Consider the following 23075-nt stretch of genomic DNA (forward strand, 5'->3'; position numbering starts at 1 on the left):
TAAAGCAAGACTGGCTTGATTACACAAATCACCTAAACCATTGCTTGGAGAGGCCATATTTTAAGGATGTCAGTAAAGTGGCATTACAACCAGAGATGCATGCCCAGAACCTGTGCAGCATTGCAAAGGATCCTATGGGCAGCTCAAGAACCCACCTGGCAACCCAGCCCAATGCACTTGCATGTTTTCAGCTAGCCCTGAAGAAATGTCAGAGCGAGAAGGTTTGAAAGCCAACTTCTGCAGATGAGAAATGCAGAGTTGCTTCCGTGCTGTAATAGAACACATTTGCTGACCACAAACTCAGGTTCTCTTGGTAAACATATTTGGAGAAGATGACACCCATATATTCCATTGGCTAACTTCTTCTTTTTGCTTTTGTGATAAAGGGAAGCTTTTAAATGGTAAGATATCTTGATTTATTTGATGCACACTTAATATTAACACTGAAACCCACATACTAAGTAAATATCGTGTACACCAAGTTTAATTACGGAATGTAGCTTCATTCTCACTCACTTAACATCACATGTCCAGATAACAAGGCAGCACCAAGAAATGGGAAGTTTCTTAAAAGCAGCCTCCCAGCTCGGGGGTCTCTCCAGCATGCCCTGCATGATTGCGCAGGGCACACTGGAGCTTCCGGGTGCCGCGCAGCCCCCGATCCCCGCCGCCAGCTCTGTAACGGAGCCGACAGTCATGTGGATGTCCGTTTCGGCCACCCGGAGCAGACTGCTTGTCGTCTGCGGGGAGAGCAGTCTAAGCCCACTCTCCCTGCTAACTCTCTCCAGGAGGCTCCCACTGATCGTGGGAACCGCCTCAATCTTTTCCTTATAATTCAGGAATCCTCCCTTTTTCAATTATATGTTTTTGGCAATGGTTAAAGGCATGTTCTTCTCAACTGCAGCCTTAACAAGCACAACTTTCTCCTGTGCTCTCTTTATTTTCTCACTTTGTCTATTAAAGACTTGCTGGATAAACTCACCAAGTTCCTTTAAGCTGCAGTCCTCCGCACACTTATCGGGGAGTCCATTAAACACAGTGGGACTTATTTCCATGCATAGGATTCTGCTTTTAATCTCTTCCTCCAGTTCATTTCATGCTCCTCCATCAGTGCTGAACATATTATTAACTATAACCCTTTACTCTGGGGCTACAGGGACACTTTATGCAGAGGAATCTCTATATACCTTTCTCAGATAAATTAACAGTGACCAGAAATGCAAAGTATTTGCAACAGTTTTTCTGCAAAATTTATCTATCATAGCCACAGCTCTAAGAAACTCAAGAGAAGATTAAAACTGTGCGGGGGAATAAGTGGCAGGGGGAGGAATTACAGAGAGTGCATAAAAATGTACAATTTTATGTGCGTTTTAATCATTTTTACCCTTAAAATCTAACATGGATAGAAACTACAAAATTGTAATTGGAAATAGATTTTCACTAGGAGACCATTGTTTGAAAGGTGATGTCTATCAGACTAATATTCTGGAGCATTTAAAAAGGCCAAGTCTTCCTTTATTCCTGAAATAAATTTATTTCTTTGCCCTGCTAACTGGGCAAAGAGGCACCTTTTAAATGTGGTGATTCTCTTTATTTAGGAGAGTAACTGGCCCTATCCACACACCCCAGCACAGTACCTCAAGTGACTTTTGCTGGTGTCTATCTTACGTTTGTTGTTATTCCTGAAAATGCAAGGTAGACCCTGACCCGAGAGTTTGCCCTGTGAATTTATAACAGTAATAACCTAATGTGAAATTGCAGTTTACTAACCAAGTAGATTCCTCACATCTAACAGACTCTAATTACACTAATCAGTAAATCACCACCCAATCCAATCCACTGATCTTTACTCTTTTGCCAATCATTTTGTTAGGCCAACCTGTCTTCAGGAAGGTTCATGCTAGAGACCATCCATTTCCTTCTACTGTAATCAACATTCAAGGTATTCTTGTTTGCTAGGATCCCAGCTCAACAGATAATGATCACATTCATATGATCATATGAGGGTGGTTTGAGGGGTGGAAGAGCTCCTACGCTGATCCTGATAGACAAGCAGAGCCCCCATTTGTCTCTGCAAGCCCAGCACACATAAGATGACAGCAGTTGTGCGCTTGAAAAACGGAAAGCCCTCTGAGCTTCCCAGTATGCATCACACTTCCAGGATAAAAGAAAGCCTCATGATATCGTCAGTTTCCCTCTTTGCCATGAGGAGGGAAGGAGGCAGGTCCAGCCCTCTTCAAGCCAATTTGAGCAAAGGATCATTGAGTGTGCTGTGTAGAGTGGCACTTTCAGAGGTGGTAGCCTCTGTAGCTGCAGCACTCTATTACAAACATGGCCGCCAGCTGCTGAGAAAACTGAGAAAAGCTGAATGCTCACACACGATCAAAACGTTGAGGTAGGGGGCTCCTATTCCTGTTCTACACCAATTAAGGGCTAGGTAGAGAATCTGGGTTACCCTAGTTTTCAAGATCTGCACTTGGGGAATTCCTGTTGGGTCTTATGACCACAAATCCTAGGATATACTGCCCCCTACCCACTTTTTCATGTTTGTGTGTATGAGCCTAATGTGTAGTCAATAGCTTTGGAGTGCATAGGCGTTGGGCTTTCTTTTTCTATGGAAAATGTTGCTATAAATTAAATAACTGATGAATTGCTGCCTCTTAAATGGCACTAAAAAGCTATTACCTGAGACTGCCATCCCAAACTGCCTCATAATAGTAGGCATATTGCCTTGCCTATGCCATTTAAGCCTGAGTGAGATCCATGGTATATCATCTACTCTTTAGTGCAAGAGAGCCTGTAGGCACATAAGAACTGAAAAAAGACTTAGTTCACTCTTCCCGATACCAGCAGACACCTGTTTAGGCACTATGGGACATTTTAAAAATGAAGCTGTAATTCTTGTTGTCTTTTACAATATCCTGCTAAGACAGACTTCTTAAACTTGGGACTCTCCAAGCTGAGCAGAACCCACTGGGATGTACTGTATGGTGGCCCATCAGGGGCTCAATGAATCTGTTTTTGCTTCCTGCTTGGGTGACAAGCACCTGATAAACTGTGCTGGATTTGGTGGGTTGCAGATTGTGCAAATCTGTTCTAAATAAACTGTCCCATCCCCCCAAAAGAAAACAGCAAATGGCCTCTGCAATAATTCCAAAATTATGCTTAAAATTATACCGTATTTCACCAAGGCAAAATCCAGCCACTTCTGTTCAGCCTCCGATTATTATTATTTTACACTTTTATATCCCACTCTTCCTCCAAGGAGCCTAGAGCGGTGTACTACATACTTAAGTTTTTCCTCACAACAACCCTGTGAAGTAGGTTAGGCTGAGAGAGAAGTGACTGGCCCAGAGTCACCCAGCTAGTATCATGGCTGAATGGGGATTTGAACTCGGGTCTCCCCAGTCCTAGTCCAGCACTCTAACCACTACACCACACTGGCTAAAAAAAAAAAAACTGCCCCTTCCACAGATACGTTGTGATCTACTAGCCTACCTTAAGCTCTTTGGCTCAATAAGTGAAACACTGAAATCACCTGCCACATACTACAAACATGAACTCTAGCACTACTAGGCCTGGTGGCCTACCTTCAGCCAGCCTCCTTGGCCCTTTTCATGAGGCCTCCCTGTATTTCTACTATGCTGCATCTTCTGGCCAGCCTTTGCCTTCTGCACCTCTCCAGGTGGCTGTACTTAATCACCTGTCCTTCCTCCCTTCTTTGCCATCGCTCTCTTGCCCATTCCCTTTGCCTCCCCAAAGAATCCACTCCTCCACCATCTTTTGTTTGCCCTTGAGCTGCATAGACAAGGTTCCCAGGCAGTGCTGGGAAAGGAAGCACCTATTTGCAGCAGTGGCAACAGTGCTGCCCTCTGCAAAGCACTGCCCTATGTAGCCACCTAAGTCACCCGAAGGTAACTCCAGCCCTCACTTTCCAGCCTCGTTGCATTTGCCTTGTAGTCGCCCCTTAAAGCATCTGGCACAAGCCTTTCCAGCAAAACAAAACTCATGTTGTTTCCGCCCACCCTCTCCTCCATCATCATTGTCTTGGGTAGCATTCAAATTAACAAATTACTTCCCGTTGTTTTTACACACCAATCAAGTAGCATTAGCACCTTCCAAATTCACATCTTCTGCCAAAGAACAAAAGGGAAATGAGAGGGGAAATGAAAAGAAAATTTAAGGGGCCGGCAAACAGTAAAGCATTAAATTTCTTTCTAGCAAGAGGAACTGTGCATTCTCAGGCATGAATAGTGTTGCCAGATGTCCCTTTTAAAAAGAGGGGGAGAATACTATTTTTATTTCTTTATTCCAAAGCAGCAGAGACCCACAGAACAGAAGAAGATGTTGCTTACAGCTAAAGTTCAAAGTGCTCCTCAGAACAACAAAAAAAGGCTTTAAAAAATCCCAAATTTTTGAAATGATCTGGCAGAAGTCCCTTTAAAACACAGGAGCACTGAAAACAAAATGTCAGAATGCCTTGTACTAAATTAAATTAGGTCTGAGTTGGGCACATTAACCAGGGGATGAAAGCAGTTTGCCCCTTATTTGTTTGTTTATTATAACATGTTTGTATCACCCTTCAACAGACTTTCTGCCGCATTATGTTGCAAAACGTAATAAATAGGCCCCCTCCCAGTCACCACCCGGGTCACCTGGGAAGAGGGCTTCCAATGATGCCCTCCATACATGGACAGGTTGACCCAAGGTTGCTACTTGAAAACATTCCATGTAGTGGGTCTGAGCATTATCATGCCCATCATCTGTGAAAATGAGCATGATGAGATGAGCATCGTCTGTGAGAGGAGCATCGTCTGTGAGCTGTACTGCATACAGCTTTGGTCACTATATCTTAAGAAGCATATTGTAGAACTGGAAAAGGTGCAGAAGAGGGCAACCAAGATGATCAGGGGCCTGGAGCACCTTCCTTATGAGGCTAGGCTACAGCATCTGGGGCTCTTTACCTTGGAAAAGAGGCAACTAAGGGGAGACATGATTGAGGTGTATAAAAATATGAATGGAGTGGAGAGGGTGGACAGAGAGACATTTTTCTCCCTCTCTCACAATACTAGAACCAGGGGACACCCCATGAAACTGAAGGATGGGAAATTTAGGACTGACAAGAGGAAGTATTTTTTCATATAGCGCATAATTGATCTATGGAATTCCTTGCCATGGGATGTGGTGATGGCCACCAGCTTGGATGGCTTTAAAAGGGGCTTAGACAGATTCATGGAGGTCAGGTCTATCAATGGCAACTAGTCTGATGGCTGTGGGCCATCTCCAGCCTCAGAGGCAGGATGCCTCTCAATACCAGTTGCAGGGGAGCAACTGCAGGAGAGAGGGCATGCACATACCTCTTGCCCGTGGGCTCCCAGAGGCATCTGGAGGGCTGCTGTGTGAAACAGGATGCTGGACTACATGGGCCTTGGGCCTGATCCAGCAGGGCTGTTCTTATGTTCTTAATGACATAAGGCTTAGCTCTCCACAAGTTTGGAGCTAGCCCATAAGACATTTTAAAGCGATCACTCTGCATTATTCGGTTATCTGCTTTCACCCAGAATCTTGCCCTTACAAGAGTTTGGGCTGAGACACCTAATGAAAAACTGGCATTAATGATTAAGCCCCTGAAGGCGGCACGTTCATGGGGTTCTCTCTCTCTCTCTCTCTCTCTCTCTCTCTCTCTCTCTCTCTCTCTCTCTCTCTCTCTCTCTCTCTCTTAAATCCTCAGAACCTAGGAAGCTGCTTCTCCAAGGTTGCAGGCAGGAATCTTTCTCAGCCCTATCTTGGAGATGCTGCCAGGGAGGGAACTTGAAACCTTCTGTTCTTCCCAGAGCGGCTCCATCCCCTGAGGGGAATATCTTGCAGTGCTCGCACTTCTAGTCTCCCATCCATATGCAACCAGGGTGGGCTAAGCCCGCTCTCCCCACCGAACCCTCCCAGGCTCTACACACCGCTCGTGTGTAGAGCCTCAATAAATAGCGTCCACCAAGCTCAGCTGCTTCCCCCTTCAGGTAGGCACCTTGGATCTGGCTCACTCAACCCTGAGGCCCCTGATTTCAGACTGAAAAAATTATCTGGCCATGTCATGGAGCAGTCAGAGGACTTATTCACTGCATCGCCACTTGTATCATGCGTCCAACATGCCACAAAGCCAGAGTAAACTTAGCCTTGTTTCTTAACTGCATACTCTGTTTACCTGAATAAAATACTGTAAGCCCTTCCTCACGATCTATGAGAAGGGCTCGAAGGGGCAAGTGGAGGAAGCCTCGAAAAGCTTACCTCCCTCTTCTTTTTGCTGGGTGGCTGGATCGTCCGCCCAGGCGATGGCTGACTTCTTGTGGTAGCTCCAAGGGTCAGGGTGCCGGGACACATCAACCCACCCCCAGAACTCCCATAATGCATCGGGTGAGTGTGTGGTGCATTATGGGGATCTCCTCCTCCCTGAAGCCAGCCGGGAGCCCCACAGTATGCCAGCCCCAGCCAGGGCTGGCAGACAGTCAGTAAACCAGGGTTAGGAGAGCGCTCGCTTTCCTAACCCTGTTCAAGAGCATGGCTTTGGAGGCGAGTTTGCTGCCGAGGTACCACCGGGATCGGGCACGATCCCAGCGGTAAACACACGCAGGTAAAACCGGACTGGGCTTCCTTAGCCTGGTTTTGCCTGAGCGTGTGAATAACTTCTATATATTTTTCCAAGTTCTTTGACATTGGATATTGGGATTTCAAAATCCTCTTCCTTTCAAGTATATTGGGTGCAACCCTTTTTTTAACATATAAAGGGGATTGTCTTAAATTTAGAGTCATCAGTTCAAGTAAATACAGTATTCCAGGGTTTTTTAACCTTGGGACCTCAGATGTTGTTGGACTACAACTCCCATCATCCCCAGACATGGCCTTTGTCACTGAGGATGATGGGAGTTGTAGTCCAACAACATCTAGAGGCCCAAGGCTAAGAAACCCTGCAGTATTCCACAATTGGCCAAGATATCACTGAAAACAATCACTGGTCTGCTGAGCTGGGTGGCAAATTTTATTTCATGTATTTATTTTTACTTTATATCCTGCTCTTTGATATAGATATTCTCAGGAGAGCTAACAAAAATGCAATAAAAATGTCAAAAAACACAACAAAATAAAACAGCAGACACACTGCAGCATAAAATCAGAGAGGTAAACAATTTTACTAAAAGCCTTTAAAATATTTGGGGAAGTTAAAGGTCTTTGCAAGACACCTAGTAGTTTGTCCCCCACCTACACACAAGTGTTTTGATATCTTTTCTCCATGGGAGCACATCCCATAATTGGTGTGCCAGAACTAAGGCGGCTCTCTCTCCACTGTTCCCACTCTCCTTCGCTTCACCTAAGATGGCGGGAGTAGCTGGAGGAGGGCCTCTAATATTCACTTAAGTGCATAGGCAGGTTAATACAGAGCTATTATACTCCGTATTGACATTGGAAATTGGGATTTCAGAATTATTTTATAATACAGTGTTAACCACCCGGAGACTAAAGTTTGGGGTGGTGTACAAATCTGATAAATAAAAATAATACAGGAGTTGGCATTCTTTCACACACTCTACTTGGTGCTCAGGTTTCTTAGAACATAAACTAGTATATGATTATGATGACATGCTATTGTTATCCATGCTTCAAGTGTAACATGTCCATCAGATGTAAATTACACGATATTCTGTATGGGTCTAATTTCCAGATTTATAAGAAAGGGAAGTACAAAGAGGACTCTGTCAAGGGCAAAGTAGGACACCATTAAGATGTTCACCTCAGATATTCCATTTACTATACACACACACACATATATTTCTCTTAGACTCACAACACAATGTTAAAACATCGAATTAGAAACAGATAATACACATGGAATCACAACACACTACAAAATACCTTACAAAACAATTTTAAAACTTTTTAAAAGTCAGTTTCCAAAATCTAAAAGAACAAATCTTTGTTCTAAAAGAACAAAGTAATGATGCCAGGTGAACCTCACTGGGGAGGCTGTTCCATAAATGGGGTACAGCCACCAAAAAGGCCCTCTTCCTAGTAGCCACCCGCCTCACCTTGTTTGGCAGGGGCACTCGGAACAGGGCCTCCAAAGAAGATCTTAAGGTCTGGGTATGGGACATACAGTATGGTGCAAGGTGCTCTCTCAGGTAACCCGGTCCCAAGCCATTTAGGGCTTTCAAGGGGTAAAACCAGAACTTTGAATTGGGCCTGGAAACGAATTGGGAGCCAATGCAGCTGACAAAGCACTGGCATGATACGATCAGAATGTCTAGTCCCAGTTAATCATCGTGCAGCCCTATTTTGTACCAACTGCAGTTTCTGGATGCTTGAAAGGCAGCCCTACATACAACACATTTCAGTAATCTAAGCAAGAGTTTACCAAAGCATGAGTAACTGTGGCCAAGCTATCTCTATCCAGGTATGGTTGCAGTTGGCATATCCGCCGAAGCTGATAAAAAGAGATCCCAGCCACAGAGGCCGCTTGAGCCTCTAGCGACCATGCTAGATTGATGAGCATCCACAGACTGCAAACCTGGTCCTTCAGGTGGAGTGCAACCCCATCTAGAACAGGCTGAACATGATTCATCCGGGCAGTGGAGCCAACCACCAGCAGTACTGCTGTCTTGTCTGGATTGAGTCTCAACTTGCGCTCTACCACTGAGCTGTGGCCCGCCCTACAGTCTACATGGTGTCAGCATGATGGCTGAAAGCATTCTTTAATCAGTCCTGAGTATTTGGAAGGGCCACATTTCTTCTGTCTGCTTTTCTCGGGGGGGTTTTCCCCAGAGAGGGGCAAACTAGAGATGACAGTTGCAAATGCAGGGGTCTGCCATGATCACATAGACGTATATAGCAAACGTGGTGCATGCTTGCCAGGCACAAAACTCTCCCATCCCTGCCACTTACTTTGTTACAGCCCCTCTTCCAAAGTACTTTTCTACAAGGTCACTTCCAGTATCGGACCTCAGCTGAAGAGAAAAGTGCCTGGGGGAAACAGACTACAGGGAGGTGGGTTCTAGGCAGAGGAGGATTTAGCACTACCCACCCACATGCCCCTTTTGAGCTATAAATTAGACCCACCACTGCATGGGGTTCTTGAACTTGGGGCCCCAGATGATCTTGGACTACAATGGCCATTGTGGCTGGGAATAATGGGAGTTGTAGGCCAACAACATCCGTGTACCTAAATTTGAGAACACTTGCTATATGTGATTGGAATAGACCTGGATTTAACATGCCCTGAATGTAATGTGTGAATGTAACAAACAATTGTTTAAAAATGCATGAAGCATACAAATGTACTCATCAGGGATCTATGGTTGGTTGCCTGCAGATCCTTCTTGAGGGCAATTTCACACATTGTGCAACAAACCTAGGTTGCCAATCAACAAAGCCATAGCCAGTCTGGCAAGTGCACCTGCTTATTATACTCATAATTTATATTTTTAATTGTACACTTTTTAAAAAATGTGGGTGTAAACTCCAAAAACATAATGGCTGACATGATATGCAGCCTACCACCCCCACAGGGGCGTAGCTATAATTAGGCGAACGGGTTCAAAGAACCCGAGCCATGCCCAATCAGGAGCCGCCATTCGCGGCCCTGACATGTCCCCCGCGTCTGACATCAAGACGCAGGGGCAGTAGTTTAGCTCCTGAGCGGGGGCCACGCAGCCCCTTCGGGAGCTAAACAAAGGCTGGTGCTGCATTCGCAGCACCAGCCAGGAGCGGCTCTTCCCTGCAAAGGCAGGGAAGAGTTTCTCCTGGCTGGCGCTGTGAACGCAGCGCCAGCCTAACTAGCTCCTGAAGAGGCCACGCGGCACCAGCCTTTGTCTAACTGCCGAAGGGGCCGCGCGGCCCTTTCAGCAGTTAAGCTGCTTCTCCCGAACGGAGCCTCAAGGCTCCGTTCGGGAGCCAGACCACGCCCCCCGCATCTGACATCAGATGTGGGGGGCGTGGCTATCCCCTGCATCTGATGTCAGACACAGGGGGCAGGGCTATCGGAGCCCCCGCTGTGGCTGCACACGGGCCGCCGGCAGGCTAGCTATGCCCCTGCACCCCCATAACGCCCCCCCAGGGCTGCTGCAGACTTCAAAGGCAGCCCCAATGCTGTTTGAAACCGCAATTGCAGATGCTGTATTTCCAGTGGTTTCCCCATTCACAACAATGAGGAAACCTCTGGTGATGCAGCTTCCACAATCACTGCTTTGAAACAGCATCAGGGATGCCTTTGAAGTCTGCAGCAGCCCCAGGGTGGGCCCTTATGAAGGCAGTAAGCTGCACATCATGTCAGCCACTGTGTGAAGAGCCTGTGGGAGTAACATTCAATGGCAGAACTAGGCTGTTGTCTGCACTATATGCAGCATGGGCCTGAGAGCTCCAAAGTCAATGAGTACCTCTCAATTTCTGTGAGTAGCAAAGTTCAGCAGTGACAGCCAGCTTGCCAGAGAGTGTAGCAGTGGTACAAGAAGAGTGGAGTCGGGTTAGGAAGCATTAATTTGAAATGCAGAGAAATTATGAGCCAGCGATCTCAGTTGCTAATGCTTCCAGGCGAACCATCTGCAGCAGCAACCCTATCCACACGGCATTTGCCCCTCGGTTAATAGCCTGTTCTTTTCCTGTAACAGATGTCCGCTGCTTTTGCCATCACAATTGGATGTATCTGAATTTAAATAGTAGATCACAGCTCCATTTGCCAGAAGCTGGCTGCAATGAAGAGAAAGCCTGGCTCAACATCTGTATGCTTCCTTTGCAGAAGAGAATGAAGAGAAGCAGCCACTGACAAGCAAGGAGGAAGAAGAGCGTCGCATTGCAGAAATGGGGCGCCCAGTCCTGGGGGAGCATACAAAGCTAGAAGTGATTATTGAAGAATCCTACGAGTTCAAGGTACAGTATATATTGTTCAGGGATATGCAAAACCATTCAAATTCTCAATGATTCAAGCTTGAAACAGACTGTTTTGAACTCAGAATGAAACACCCTTAAAATATCGGTCCTGTTTCGAGCTCAAAACAAAATGACTCTGTTTTGAGATGGAACCATTTTGAGTGTTTCAAGTGCAATTTTGGCGGACTGTTTCCCCCTTCCTGTTTGGTTTTCTGGCACTAGCTTCCAATTGGTTTGTGATCTCTTTGCTTCTTGGTTCACTTGTTATCTTCCAAATCAAATCTTGTCATGGGCAGCTGTGCCCTCATTGGCTGGAGGGAGGGAGGAGGAAGTGGGGAACACGTTTGGGGAGAAATTCAAAATGTATTCAAAAGGTCTGGGAGGCAAAGAGGGAGGCAGTTCTGCCTTTGTCAATCTGAGATCCAGCAAAACCAACTAGTTATAGCAGCAATAGGTAGCACAGCATTATACCCAGTGCTAAGGAGGGGCTCTCTCTGCCTCCCAGTCCCTTTGAATACATTTTGAAATTCCCTCCTTTTTTGTTCCCCCTTTGTCAATCTGAAATCCAACAAAACAGCAATAGCAAAGCATATACTCAGTGCTGAGAAAAGAAAACCACAAAATCAAACCTTCCTTCCTCCTTTCCTGATGTATCCTCTTATTCATAAGGGCTCTCTCTCTGCCTCCCAGTCTTTTTGAATATGCATTTTAAAATTTCCTCCAAAAGTATCCTCCTAGCCAATGGGGGCACAGTTGATTTGTATGATAGCAAATCAACCAAGAAGCAAGAAGATCTCAAGCCAGTCGGAAGCCAGTGCCAAAAAACTGATCACCAAGGTGGGAAATTCCTCCAAAATAACTGTTCAAATAGCATAAATCAATTTGTGTCAAATCGAGTCTGATTCGATTCGATCTCAAATCACTCCCTTCATTTAAGGGGTGGTTCAATTTGTGGTCAAATCCACAAATCGCCCCCAATTGGGCGTGAATTAATTTGCATATAAATTGCATTGCACGTTGCTAGGTGCTACCTCCCACCCAGTCCACAAGAGAAATGGGCAAGCAGATGCATTTTAACACATTTTTAACCTTTCCCCATAGGATCTTATGGGGGTTTTATGGAAAGGTTTAGGGGGGAAATCAAAAATTGCCCACTTGCCCACTTATTTTGTGGGTTGGGTGGTAGGTAGCAACCATCATGCGCTACCACCCAACCCACTTTGGTGTCCCTAGAAGCTACCTATAGGGAACAATGGGGTATTTAGCGTTCCCCATTGTTCCCTATGGCCGAAACATTCAAAATGCTTTGAGTGTTTCAATGAAACATTTAGATTATTTTGTGTTTCATTTCAAGCTGGAAACAATATGCAGAATCCGTTTCATGTACACCCCTATTACAGACACCACAAGCCCTTAAACATTTACAGCTCTCATCAGTATAAAATCTATATCCACTGAAGTTGCCCACTCTGCCCACCATAAAAAAATTGTGTACCAAAATAATTAAAATTCTGCACCAAGAAAAGGTGAATTGTGTAACATACATACGTTTTGCAAATGACACAGATTCAAATGTTTTATTCTTGCTGTTTTGTATAGTTTTCCAGTCTATTTATCATAAATAGTGTCAGGGAACTATATAGGACACTCAAACTCTGCTCCCTAAGCCTTAGAAATCTTAGTCAGCAGCCCTTGGGGCTTCTGAAATTCCATCAGTTGTTGCCTACATGCTTTTTAAGCCTATTGTCCCAGGACATGGTCTGAGGGCACTTGATATGCCGGATAGGCGACCACCTGCAAACCCCATATAGCAATAGCACTTACATTTATATACCGCTCTATAGCTGGAAGCTCTCTAAGCGGTTTACAATGATTTAGCATATTGCCCCCCAACATTCTGGGTACTCATTTTACCGACCTCGGAAGGATGGAAGGCTGAGTCAACCTTGAGCCCCTGGTCAGGATCGAACTTGTAACCTTCTGGTTACAGGGCAGCAGTTTTACCACTGCACCACCAGGGGCTCATATATTCTGTCCTAGTGTCTGGATACAGAAGCCGCCTTTATCCAGCCTAAATTTGTAGTAATACTAAGAGCTTATACAGTGCTCTGCTTCAAATCTCACCTCAGCCATGAATTCAGTAGGTGGCTTTAGGCAAGCTACTCATCCTCAGTCCCACCTCTGTAAGAGGCAGAAAATAAAAATAACTTACCTTATAGCACGGATTCTAAAACTTGGGTCTACAGATGTTGTTTGACTACAACTCCCTTATTTTATTTTTGATTGATTGGTGGATTGATTGATAGTTACATTGTTATACCACCTGCCATTAAAATAATCTCAAAGTGGTTTACAAAATGTTTAAAAACAATATAAAACCATAAAAAATGACACAATGAGATTTAAAATGGAATATAAAAATACAAATCTAATTAAAAGTTTAAAGGACATGTACAATATAACCATGAGATATCAAGCAGCAGTAAACAAAACCCTCATTTAAAAGCCTGGGTAAAAAGCCAAGATTTTACTTGCTTTCTAAAAAACTGTGATGGAGACTGGGGAGCAGAGGCCCACTGGGAAAGCATTCCTTCTTCCCCAGTCTGAAGGGGAACATGAACCGGGGACCCAAATTTGAGAACCCCTGCCTTACAGGGTTGCTGTAAGGATTGCTTCCATAATATTAAGTAGTTTGAATGCCCAGAAAACTCCGGCTCTCATACTGAGCAGTATCCTACAGGCGTTTTGTGCACTGCAGGAATTGCTGTGTGTTCCAAATGCAAGCACACTTGCAGAAATGCCAGAATCGCTCAAGACAGTTGTGTGATCTCATGAGCATTGTAATAATGCCGTGCTGTTGCACAGCTCCCTGCACAGTTTCACCATTTGCACAACTACTCTAGTGCAACTTGCATTTGGGACACACAGCAGTGCCCATACTGCACAGTACATGAGCCACTACATAACTTATAGTTGTAGTTACAGATATCTCTATGTTATTTATTCCAGGGCTGCTCAACATGGGCCCTCCAGCTATTGCTGGACTACAACTCCCATCATCCCCAGCCACAGTGGCCAGTACTCAGGGATGATTGGAGTTGTAGTTCAACATCTGCCAAAATTGTGCAGCCCTGGTTTATTCTATGATCTAGCTCCTTATAAGTTTTGTAGGCTTTAGAATCAAGCAGGTTCTCCTTGGTGGTTCAATGTTTAGACATTTGTCCACTGTGAAGATAACCTAATGCTGACCATCGCTTCACCATTGACTCTATTTGGGTAGGCCTAGGCAAACCATAGCTTTTCAGCTTCACTCACTCATCTATAAACTGGGAGTGATGGCAACTAATTTCAAAAACAGAACAAGATTTAGAAATACATTTCAGAGTAGAGTTTCAGTCCTATGAACACTTACCTAGAAAGTAAACTCCACTGGACATAGCGGGACTTACTTCTAAGGAAGTATGCACAAGATTGCTTCTTTTTTAAATAGGAATTAATAGACTTTAAAGATGGTCTGATGGCAAAATGGTAACAGTACTTTGGAAATTGTAAATTAATTTCCAAAGTATAACTTGAAAACTAATTTTTAAATTAAGTAATAATTAATAAATAATAGTAATAGTTAATAATTAGTGGCTCACATATTGCACAAGAATATGTCAGCCTAGTAACATTGCATTTTTGCAAGTTGCATATTTTCCAATGGGCATACTTTTGTGTAACACAAATTGTGCATATGCAGCAATATTACTAGGCTGATGTATGCTTGGGCAGTATGTAAGCCCCTATTATTAATTCTTTAGATTACCAAATATAAAAAGTGAACAGCTCACCAGGATTCTGCTGCTGCAAATGTATTTCAAACCGCTTTTGGATCTGTTTAATGCAAAGCGGAGATTTTGGATGTACATGAACATTCAACTGCTTTTAGATGTTCTGGCTTTGATCTTTCTGAAGCCAGCCAAGAACCCTCTCAGGGGCTTTCTAATTCTTGCTATGAGCAATATCTCTGAATTGACCAGGTGCTTCGCTTCCTTACACTTGTCTATCCATCTGCAGAACACTGTGGACAAGCTCATTAAGAAGACAAACCTCGCTCTCGTGGTTGGAACAAACAGCTGGAGAGAACAGTTCATAGAAGCTATCACTGTCAGTGCCGGTAAGTTTCTATTTCTACATGTGCCATGAACTATAGGAAGCCCGTCTCAGAGCCTGGAAACATGAAGGAATACTCATCTGCATTGCTTCAGGAACAAAACAAGTAAATATTTGTTTAAAATATTTACACACACAGAGTCCCTTTCCTTTTTACAGGACAAGTCGGCTTCCGGATTAAAATATAATTGCATATAAAACATCATAAAAATATAAAGCAATGGAACACTAAAACAAAGGACAATAAAACAGCAGAAAGTAGTGAAAAACCGGAATTGTATGTTAACTGCTCCCTGATAACTCACAGGGACTTTGGGGTAAATCTGGCCAATATGTGAATGCACCCCCTCCATTACAGAGGAGATGCTACTTAAAGGGATTTAAAAGCTCCATATGAAAAACTTCCTGGGCGTTTTTCTCATAGGGCTTTTAAAACCCTTTTACTCACATCTCCACCAGAATGGAGAGTATGTGTTCACATACTGGGCAGATTTACCCCAAAGTCCCTGCGAGCTCTCGAAGAGCACTTCACACACACAATTCAGGTTTTTCACCATGCATTAAAGTGTAGCCCAGTTTATATCCAGGGTAAAAAAATCCACTTTTTGCATTGGTTTTTTGGGGAAACTTCGAGTTCGCAGTAAAGCCTCACAGTAAAGCCTGCTGTGTGAAGAACAAACACCCTGGTGCCTAAAACATAGCAGGGCTGGCACCAAGCAAATATGTCCAGGGGGAGTTGCACAAACAGCCACCATCACAGAAAAGACCTTGAGGTCATTCACACAATCAAAAGATGTATTCAGCCCAAGTTTGGGAGCTGTATGAGAGCTATGTGTCCTCCCATTTTTCGTGGAAGCAAGGTAAGAGGAAAACTTGGGTAGAAGTGATTGTGTGGAAGCAAGGGAGGAGGAAAAGCAAGACAGGCTTTGCTCTTACCTTACTTACTGACTGACTGACTGACTGATTGATTGATTTGTTTGTTTGTTTGACATATTTTTATACCGCCCAAAACTTACATCTCTGGGCGGTTTACAACAAGATAAAAACCAAAGTAAAACATGAATTAAAAACAAAACAAGAAATTTAAAACACAACAATTTAAAATTTTAAAACCATATTCTAAAACAACATTAAAACAATCAAAACAATATCAATTAAAAGCCTGGGTGAACAGATCCATCTTTAAAGACTTTTTAAAAGTTGTCAGAGATGGGGAGTCTCTTATTTCATTAGGGAGCACATTCCAAAGCCTCGAGGCAGCAACGGAGAAGGCCCATCCCTGAGTAGCCACCAGATGAGCCAGTGGCAAATGCAGATGGACCTCTCCTGATGATCTCAATGGGCAGTGGGGTTCACAACAAAGAAGACATTCTCTTAAATACCCAGGGCCCAAGCTGTTTAAGGCTTTATAGGTTATGACCAACACCTTGTATTTTGCCTGGAAACATATCGGCAGCCAGTGTAATTCCTTCAATACGGGAGTAATATGGTCTCTCCTAGATGACCCAGAGACCAGCCTGGTTGCCGCATTCTGGACCAACTGTAGTTTCCGGACTACGTACAAGGCAGCCCCACGTAGAGCGCATTACAGTAATCTAGTCTGGAGATTACTAGCAGATGTACCACTGTTTTGAGGTTGTCTATCTCAAGAAACGGATGCAGCTGGCATATCAGCCAAAGCTGATAGAAGGCATTTCTGGCCACTGCCACAACCTGGGACATCAAGGAGAGACTTGGATCCAGAAGCACCCCTAGACTGCATACCTGTTCCTTCTGGGGAAGTGTGACCCCATCCAGAACAGGCAGATCAAAATCGTCTCTTGGGTTCCAACACCACACAATGAGTACCTCCATCTTACCTGGATTTAGTCTCAGTCTGTTATCCATCATCCAGCCCATTACCGGCTCCAGGCAGGCATTTAGGGAGGTTATGCCCTCTCCTGATGATGCTGACATTGAGAAATAGATGTGGGTGTCATCAGCATATTGATAGCACCCTGCACCAAATCTCCTGATGATCTCTCCGAGTGGTTTCATGTAGATGTTAAACAACATCACGGAGCCCTGAGGGACACCATACAAAAGTTCAGATTTTGAAGAACAACAGTCTCCAAGGGACACCATCTGGAACCTGCCCAAGAGGTAGGAGTGGAACCACCGCAGAGCAGTGCCTCCCACCCCCAACCCCCTCAGATGCTCCAGAAGGATACTATGGTCGATAGTGTCAAAAGCCGCTGAGAGGTCCAAAAGGACCAACAGAGTCACACTTCCTCTCTCAATTCCCTGTTGGAGATCATCCATCAGGCCGGCCAAGGCAGTCTCCACCCCATAGCCAGCCCAGAAGCCAGACTGAAATGGGTCTAGATAATCAGTTTCCTCAAAGACTGTCTGGAGCTGGGAGGCCACCACCCTCTCAATTACCTTGCCCAGCCATGGAAGGTTGGAGACAGGCCTGTAGTTACTCAGCTCTGAGGGATCCAAGGTGGGCTTCTTTAGAAGCGGTCTAATAATTGCCTCCTTAAGACTAGGAGGCATCCTACCTTCCCTCAGAGACGCATTTATAATCTCTATCAGGCCTTCTACAACAACCCCCCTGCCAGATAGATAAGCCATGTCAGGCAAGGGTCAAGAGAACAGGTGGTAGGCCGTACCATTCCAATCAGCTTGTCCACATCCTCAGGAGTCACAAACTGAAACTGATCCAACATGTAAATCCTTTACAGGCGTCTTAGATTATCTTCGCCAGTTTCAAAAGCAATCTTCCTCAAAAGTATGTCATATTTTGTTTTGTTTTGTTTTGTTTTGTTAGATTTATATGTTGCCCTACTCCCATAGGACTCAGGGCGGCTTACAAGCAATAACATACACAGTTTATATATCTATATATGAACAACAAACATTAACATAACATACATTCCAAATGAACAAACTCATCCCTTTGTTGCAGTAAAAACAAACCTTCTATCCAGAACAGCCTTGCTGGTTTGACAGAGCAAGGTTGTTCCAGATACTTATACTCTCATATTTGTGAAGAATGAAAATTTGTTTTGCCATCTCCAGCTTTGAAGTACTTTTCATGTTGTGTACTCCAGCTGTGAAGACTGGACTCTGAACATTCACATTTGCCAATTGTTCCATCTTTGCCATCATTGTATATGCTGGTTTCATGTATGGTTTGGGATTTGTTATAAAAGTTGTACATTTACATATAAGTTTGTGTTACTCGCATTCATCTTTCTAGACTGTTTCACGGATTTGTTGTCTCTTGCTTGGTTTTTTGTCCGTGATTCCCCACGTGGTATTGTGTCTTCTAAGATGGCTGCAACATATCCATGCACCACCTTAAAAAGGGGATTTTTTTCTCCTTGCAAACTTTTGTTCTAGTCTTATGCAAATGTGTGCAGCTGTGATCAGTTAATTATTAGATTAAAACTCCTGTGATTAATCAACTACATCTTCAATAGAGTGAATGTGCTAATTGGGAGCCACTGAGTGATCCAATCACATGCAGTGCAGAGACATTGCAGAATTACCCACCACCCCAGTGGAAGCTGATTGGAGGGAGGCAAGGCCAGTGCGGTCAATCATTCAGAGATAAACAAGCAGTCTCCTCTGCATCTGGCTAATTTGGGCTCGTGGGAGGTGTGGATTTTTCCATTAGTTTTTCTTCTTCTCCTTATGAGACATTCTAGTCTCACAATTTGGAAACCCTGTTCCCTAAGAAGAGAGTTACTAAAATTATGGCAGGCCCCTCCTTGCCCCTGTTCATGCTGCTGTGGTCAAAAGCAGAAGTTCCTCCTTCCCTCCGTTCCACAGACCTTGTAGCGGAATCCCCTGCGAGCCGTTTGTCCTGTTCCTAGAAGTTGAGTTCTTGCAATTCCAGGAGTGACAAGCCAAAAATAGCTTGGTGATCACTTGACCGTGGAGATAAGAGAGTGATAAATCATAGGACAACATTTTATCTTCTGTCACTTTTCCAGTGTTCATTCCAGAAGCAGCCAAGTGCAAAGACAAAGTGAGTGTCAGAAACTTTCCCAGGCAAGTCTCTGGGAGTACATAACAATCTCCTGCCTTGTTAGCGGTGTCTGTCTTCTGAATTCGTGGCTGTGGTGTGTGTTTCCCCCCCCTGCCTAGATTGCATCTGGTGGCGGATGTGGGGAGGAGAGAAACAACTTCATTTATTTTAACTAGGTTCCATTTGGAGAATTTATTGCATGACCTGTGCCGAGTAAACAACAAAAAGGGCAGATCTTATCTATAATCCTATAGTGCTTTTAAGTCACGGAGTCCTCTGGTGCATCCGGATAGTATATCCGTTCGCCAATATTTCTCAGGCTCTTCCCTGCCCCTTAATGCAATTGAGAATTGAGCATATCTGTAGGAAAGCGTTTTCTCTTCCTGAAAGGAGGCTTGCACTTGAGCCTGCATACGTGGAGGGCAGCGAATGAGGCAGCTGCCGCAAGTATCAGGTGTTCTTTTTACTCCCTTGCCAGTCTCTTCAATTAGAAACTGGAATTGTGCTTGTGAAGAGCCCTTGTTGTTGTTTTGTTTTAGTTCACCCATTTGCCACGGCTGGAGAAAAACACAGTTCAACCAACTGTCAAAACCGTGGTCCAAATAATTCCTCTTTGGAGCTTCCAGCAGACCATTTTTCATGCTGCTTCATTGCGGATTACATAGGTAGCTGCTTTATAACGCGTCAGGCCTTAGATCCAGCTAGCTCAGTATTGTCTGTGCTGACTGGCAGTGACTCTCCACGTTCCATGTACAGATTGCTGCAGAAATGAATCTGTCTGCTTTTCCAGTAATCAACGGATCTTGATCTGATAAAAGCAAAGAAACTGAAAACTCATCAGATCTGCTGGGATCTTTTACAATAAACGAGGAAATAAGATATTGCATACCATATATCACAGCAACAAGAACATTCTCTCACTATAAGGGACGTTGCTTTATCTTCCATCTTTCTTTTTGGTAAGGGGCTACTGCTGTCAGGAAAAGCTCTCTCATAGGGCAGAGAAAAGCAAATGGCATTTTGCTCTTCAGTCCTCTGAAGCATTCCCTGCCTGTAGGACCAGTTTAGGAGGGAGCCCTTCAGGGTCCTGTAGAAGCAGAACTGGCTCCTTCTAACATCAGCAGCCATAAGATATAGCCAGGCTTTTAGATTCTCATTATTATCAGCTCCATTACAGTCTGGCTTCTGGCCCATTTAGAGAACTGAGACTTAGCGCCCTATGGGACAATCTAAGTCTATAGGCTGATGGGGAATAGGATGCCACCTGGCTAGTTCTTCTGGACTTTTCATGCACTTACTCACCATATTATATCATGTGGGGAATTCAGGAGATCCGATAAGGTTGCTGGACTTCACTTTTAGGGCAGTTCCACTCTTTTCTAACGACTAAGCCCCCAAAGGAAAGAATTCTAAAAGTGGTTTTGCATTTGACAAATCCATAGAGAAAAGTTTTCAGTGACTGACATCCAGACACTGCACTCCACTAAGATGCAGCCATGCAAGAAGGCCACAGAGCTTTTCAGAGGCTCAAAGTTGCTATTGGTCCACTTCCACAACAAGGATAGCAGATGGTGTTGTGCCAGTGCAACACTAGCCTGAAATGTAAGCTCCCAACTAAGCAGAATTAGCTAGAGCAACATGCTTACAATAGTGCAACATATTTGCACTAATGCAGGATTAGTCTGGATGTCAGCCAATGGCTAGTTGTCATTATGGCTTCATGGAACACCCAGGTTCAGAGACAGTATGCCACTAAATACCACTTGCTAAGGAGCAATAGTGGGAGAAGCCTTCATGCCCAATAATGCTCCTGTGCCTCCCAGAGTATCTGCTTGGTCACTGTGGGAATCAGGATGCTGGACTAGGTGGACTTTTGGCCTGATCCAGCAGGACTGACTATATGTACAGCTAATGCAGCTGGTCCAAATATTTCAAGGCTCGCACACAGTTTTTGTGTGTAAATGAAATGTAAAACATACAATTAATATTGACCTGTATACAGATGAACAGCAGATTTTGCTCAATAACTTCCGGAAATATATATTAATCCCTATCCCCTTTACAGCCCATAATATGTGGATGCTACAGCAAGATTAGGCTGTACTGTTGGTTCTCTATTACAGAGTGTTGGAAGCAAGACCTTCAAAGAGGAAATGGGAATTTCTCATCTTGTAGAAGTTAGTTAACTCAGTCATTTTTCATCCGATGACTAGAGCCCTGGAGATATGACTCTCTCTCGCAATTTTCTTTGTGCTGAAATGACAGCTAAAGATTCTGAGCTAATAGCATTCCTTTCTTTCAAAGCAATAAGTATGTGTCAGAAAGACAACTATTTAATTTTCCCTTTATCTGGTCTTTTGTTCAATATGATTTAAATAATCTTGATAAAGTTTGCAATGTATTTCTTTTTAAACAGACAGCTGGTCTTTCTGTTTCCCAGTCGAGCATATCTGAGTTGTCCAAATGAAATTACTCAACTCTGCTCTGAGGATAAAGCTGTCTGTGCAGCATGAGCTACAAAAAAAATGGCTCTCCTTGCTTCAGAAAGAACCTAGTCTGTCGCTGCAAGCCCTGTACACACCTACTCTGGTGTAATTGGAACATAGTACCTAGGAACAACCCCTGCTAACTTGGCAAAGGGGCACCTTTTAACATGGTGATTCTCTTTTATTTAGCAGGGGGAGAGTAATTGGCCCTATCCACCCCCAGCACAGTACCTCCAGTGACTGTTGCTGGTATCTATCTTACGTTTCTTTTTAGATTGTGAGCCCTTTGGGAACAGGGATCCATCTTGTTTATTTATTATTTCTCTATGTAAACCGCTCTGAGTCATATTTGGAAGGGCGGTATAGAAATTGAATAAATTAAATAAATAAATAAATGAATAAGCTGCTGTATACTAGATTAGTTCACACGATCATTCATTGGGTAGGGCAAGTTGCTCCCATCTTGCAATCACGTGTGAGTATAAAGCAAAGTAGGAGGTGGGGGAAGTGATCGTGTGCAAGGCTCACACTGGGTAGGAGGGCTCCATCCTATCCAGCAGCTGTATCCAGCTGTTTGTTTGTTTGTTTGTTTGTTGCATACATCTCCTGATAGGAACATAGGAAGCTGCCATATACTGAGTCAGACCATTGGTCCATCTCGCTCAGTATTGTCTTCACAGACTGGCAGCGGCTTCTCCAAGGTTGCAGGCAGGAATCTCTCTCAGCCCTATCTTGGAGAAGCCCGGGAGGGAACTTGGAACCTTCTCCTCTTCCCTGAGCAGCTCCATCCCCTGAGGGGAATATCGTACAGTGCTCACACTTCTAGTCTCCCATCCATATGCAACCAGGGCAGACCCTACTTAGCTAAGGGGACAGGTCATGCTTGCTACCACAAGACCAGCTCTCCTCTCGCCTCTGATCTTTCTCCATGGAGCTCAGAGCAGTGTGCATGCTTATGTTTCTCCTCACAACAATCCTATGAAGTAGGTTAGGCTGAGAGAGCAGTGACTGACCCAGAGTCACCCAGTGAAAGTCATAGATGAATGGGGATTTTAACCTGGTCTTAGTCCACCATTCTAACCATTACACTACAGTGGATCCTGAAGTAGGAAGAAAAGCCATCCCACCCAGCACAAGCCACTATCACTTTCCCCACCTCCTACCTTGCTTTTTACTCACACACAATCGCAAAACGGGTGCTGTAGTCTAGGCAGCTCTTGAACTTGGGTAGGACACTTGTCCTACCCAATTAATAATTGTATGAACTAGCCTACTGAGTCGCACCATTCGTCCATCTAGTTCACTATTATCAACATTGGCTGACATCCTGATTAACTAATCACCAGTGCATCAGGAGAAGCACCAGTACTTTCTAAAAGTTCAACTAACTCTGCTCCGCTGCTGGCTCAGCAATGAGGGCAAATTCTGACAATCTGCCCTTCCCCAGGAAGCACTCTATACCCCAAAAAATATATCCCTAAGGGTCGCATGGTCCTCAGAGACATAGTTTT

The 23075-nt window shown here is 44.2% G+C and overlaps 1 protein-coding gene across 9 annotated transcripts in view; it reads left to right on the plus strand.

Moving 5' to 3' along the window:
- SLC8A1 (solute carrier family 8 member A1) overlaps window positions 1-23075 on the plus strand; it is a 485859-nt gene that overhangs the window by 427536 nt on the left and 35248 nt on the right. For 6 of the 9 annotated variants that reach the window (XM_053242775.1, XM_053242770.1, XM_053242787.1 and 3 more), the window contains 4 exons: window positions 387-401; window positions 1874-1942; window positions 10778-10908; window positions 14968-15067. In XM_053242775.1, the coding sequence (XP_053098750.1) occupies window positions 387-401; window positions 1874-1942; window positions 10778-10908; window positions 14968-15067 (315 nt within the window). The remainder of the gene's footprint in view (window positions 1-386; window positions 402-1873; window positions 1943-10777; window positions 10909-14967; window positions 15068-23075) is intronic. The other 3 variants (XM_053242806.1, XM_053242793.1, XM_053242803.1) reach the window with 1 other exon arrangement.

The sequence above is a fragment of the Hemicordylus capensis genome, chromosome 1 (assembly GCF_027244095.1).
Source record: "Hemicordylus capensis ecotype Gifberg chromosome 1, rHemCap1.1.pri, whole genome shotgun sequence".
NCBI classification, from domain to species: domain Eukaryota; kingdom Metazoa; phylum Chordata; class Lepidosauria; order Squamata; family Cordylidae; genus Hemicordylus; species Hemicordylus capensis.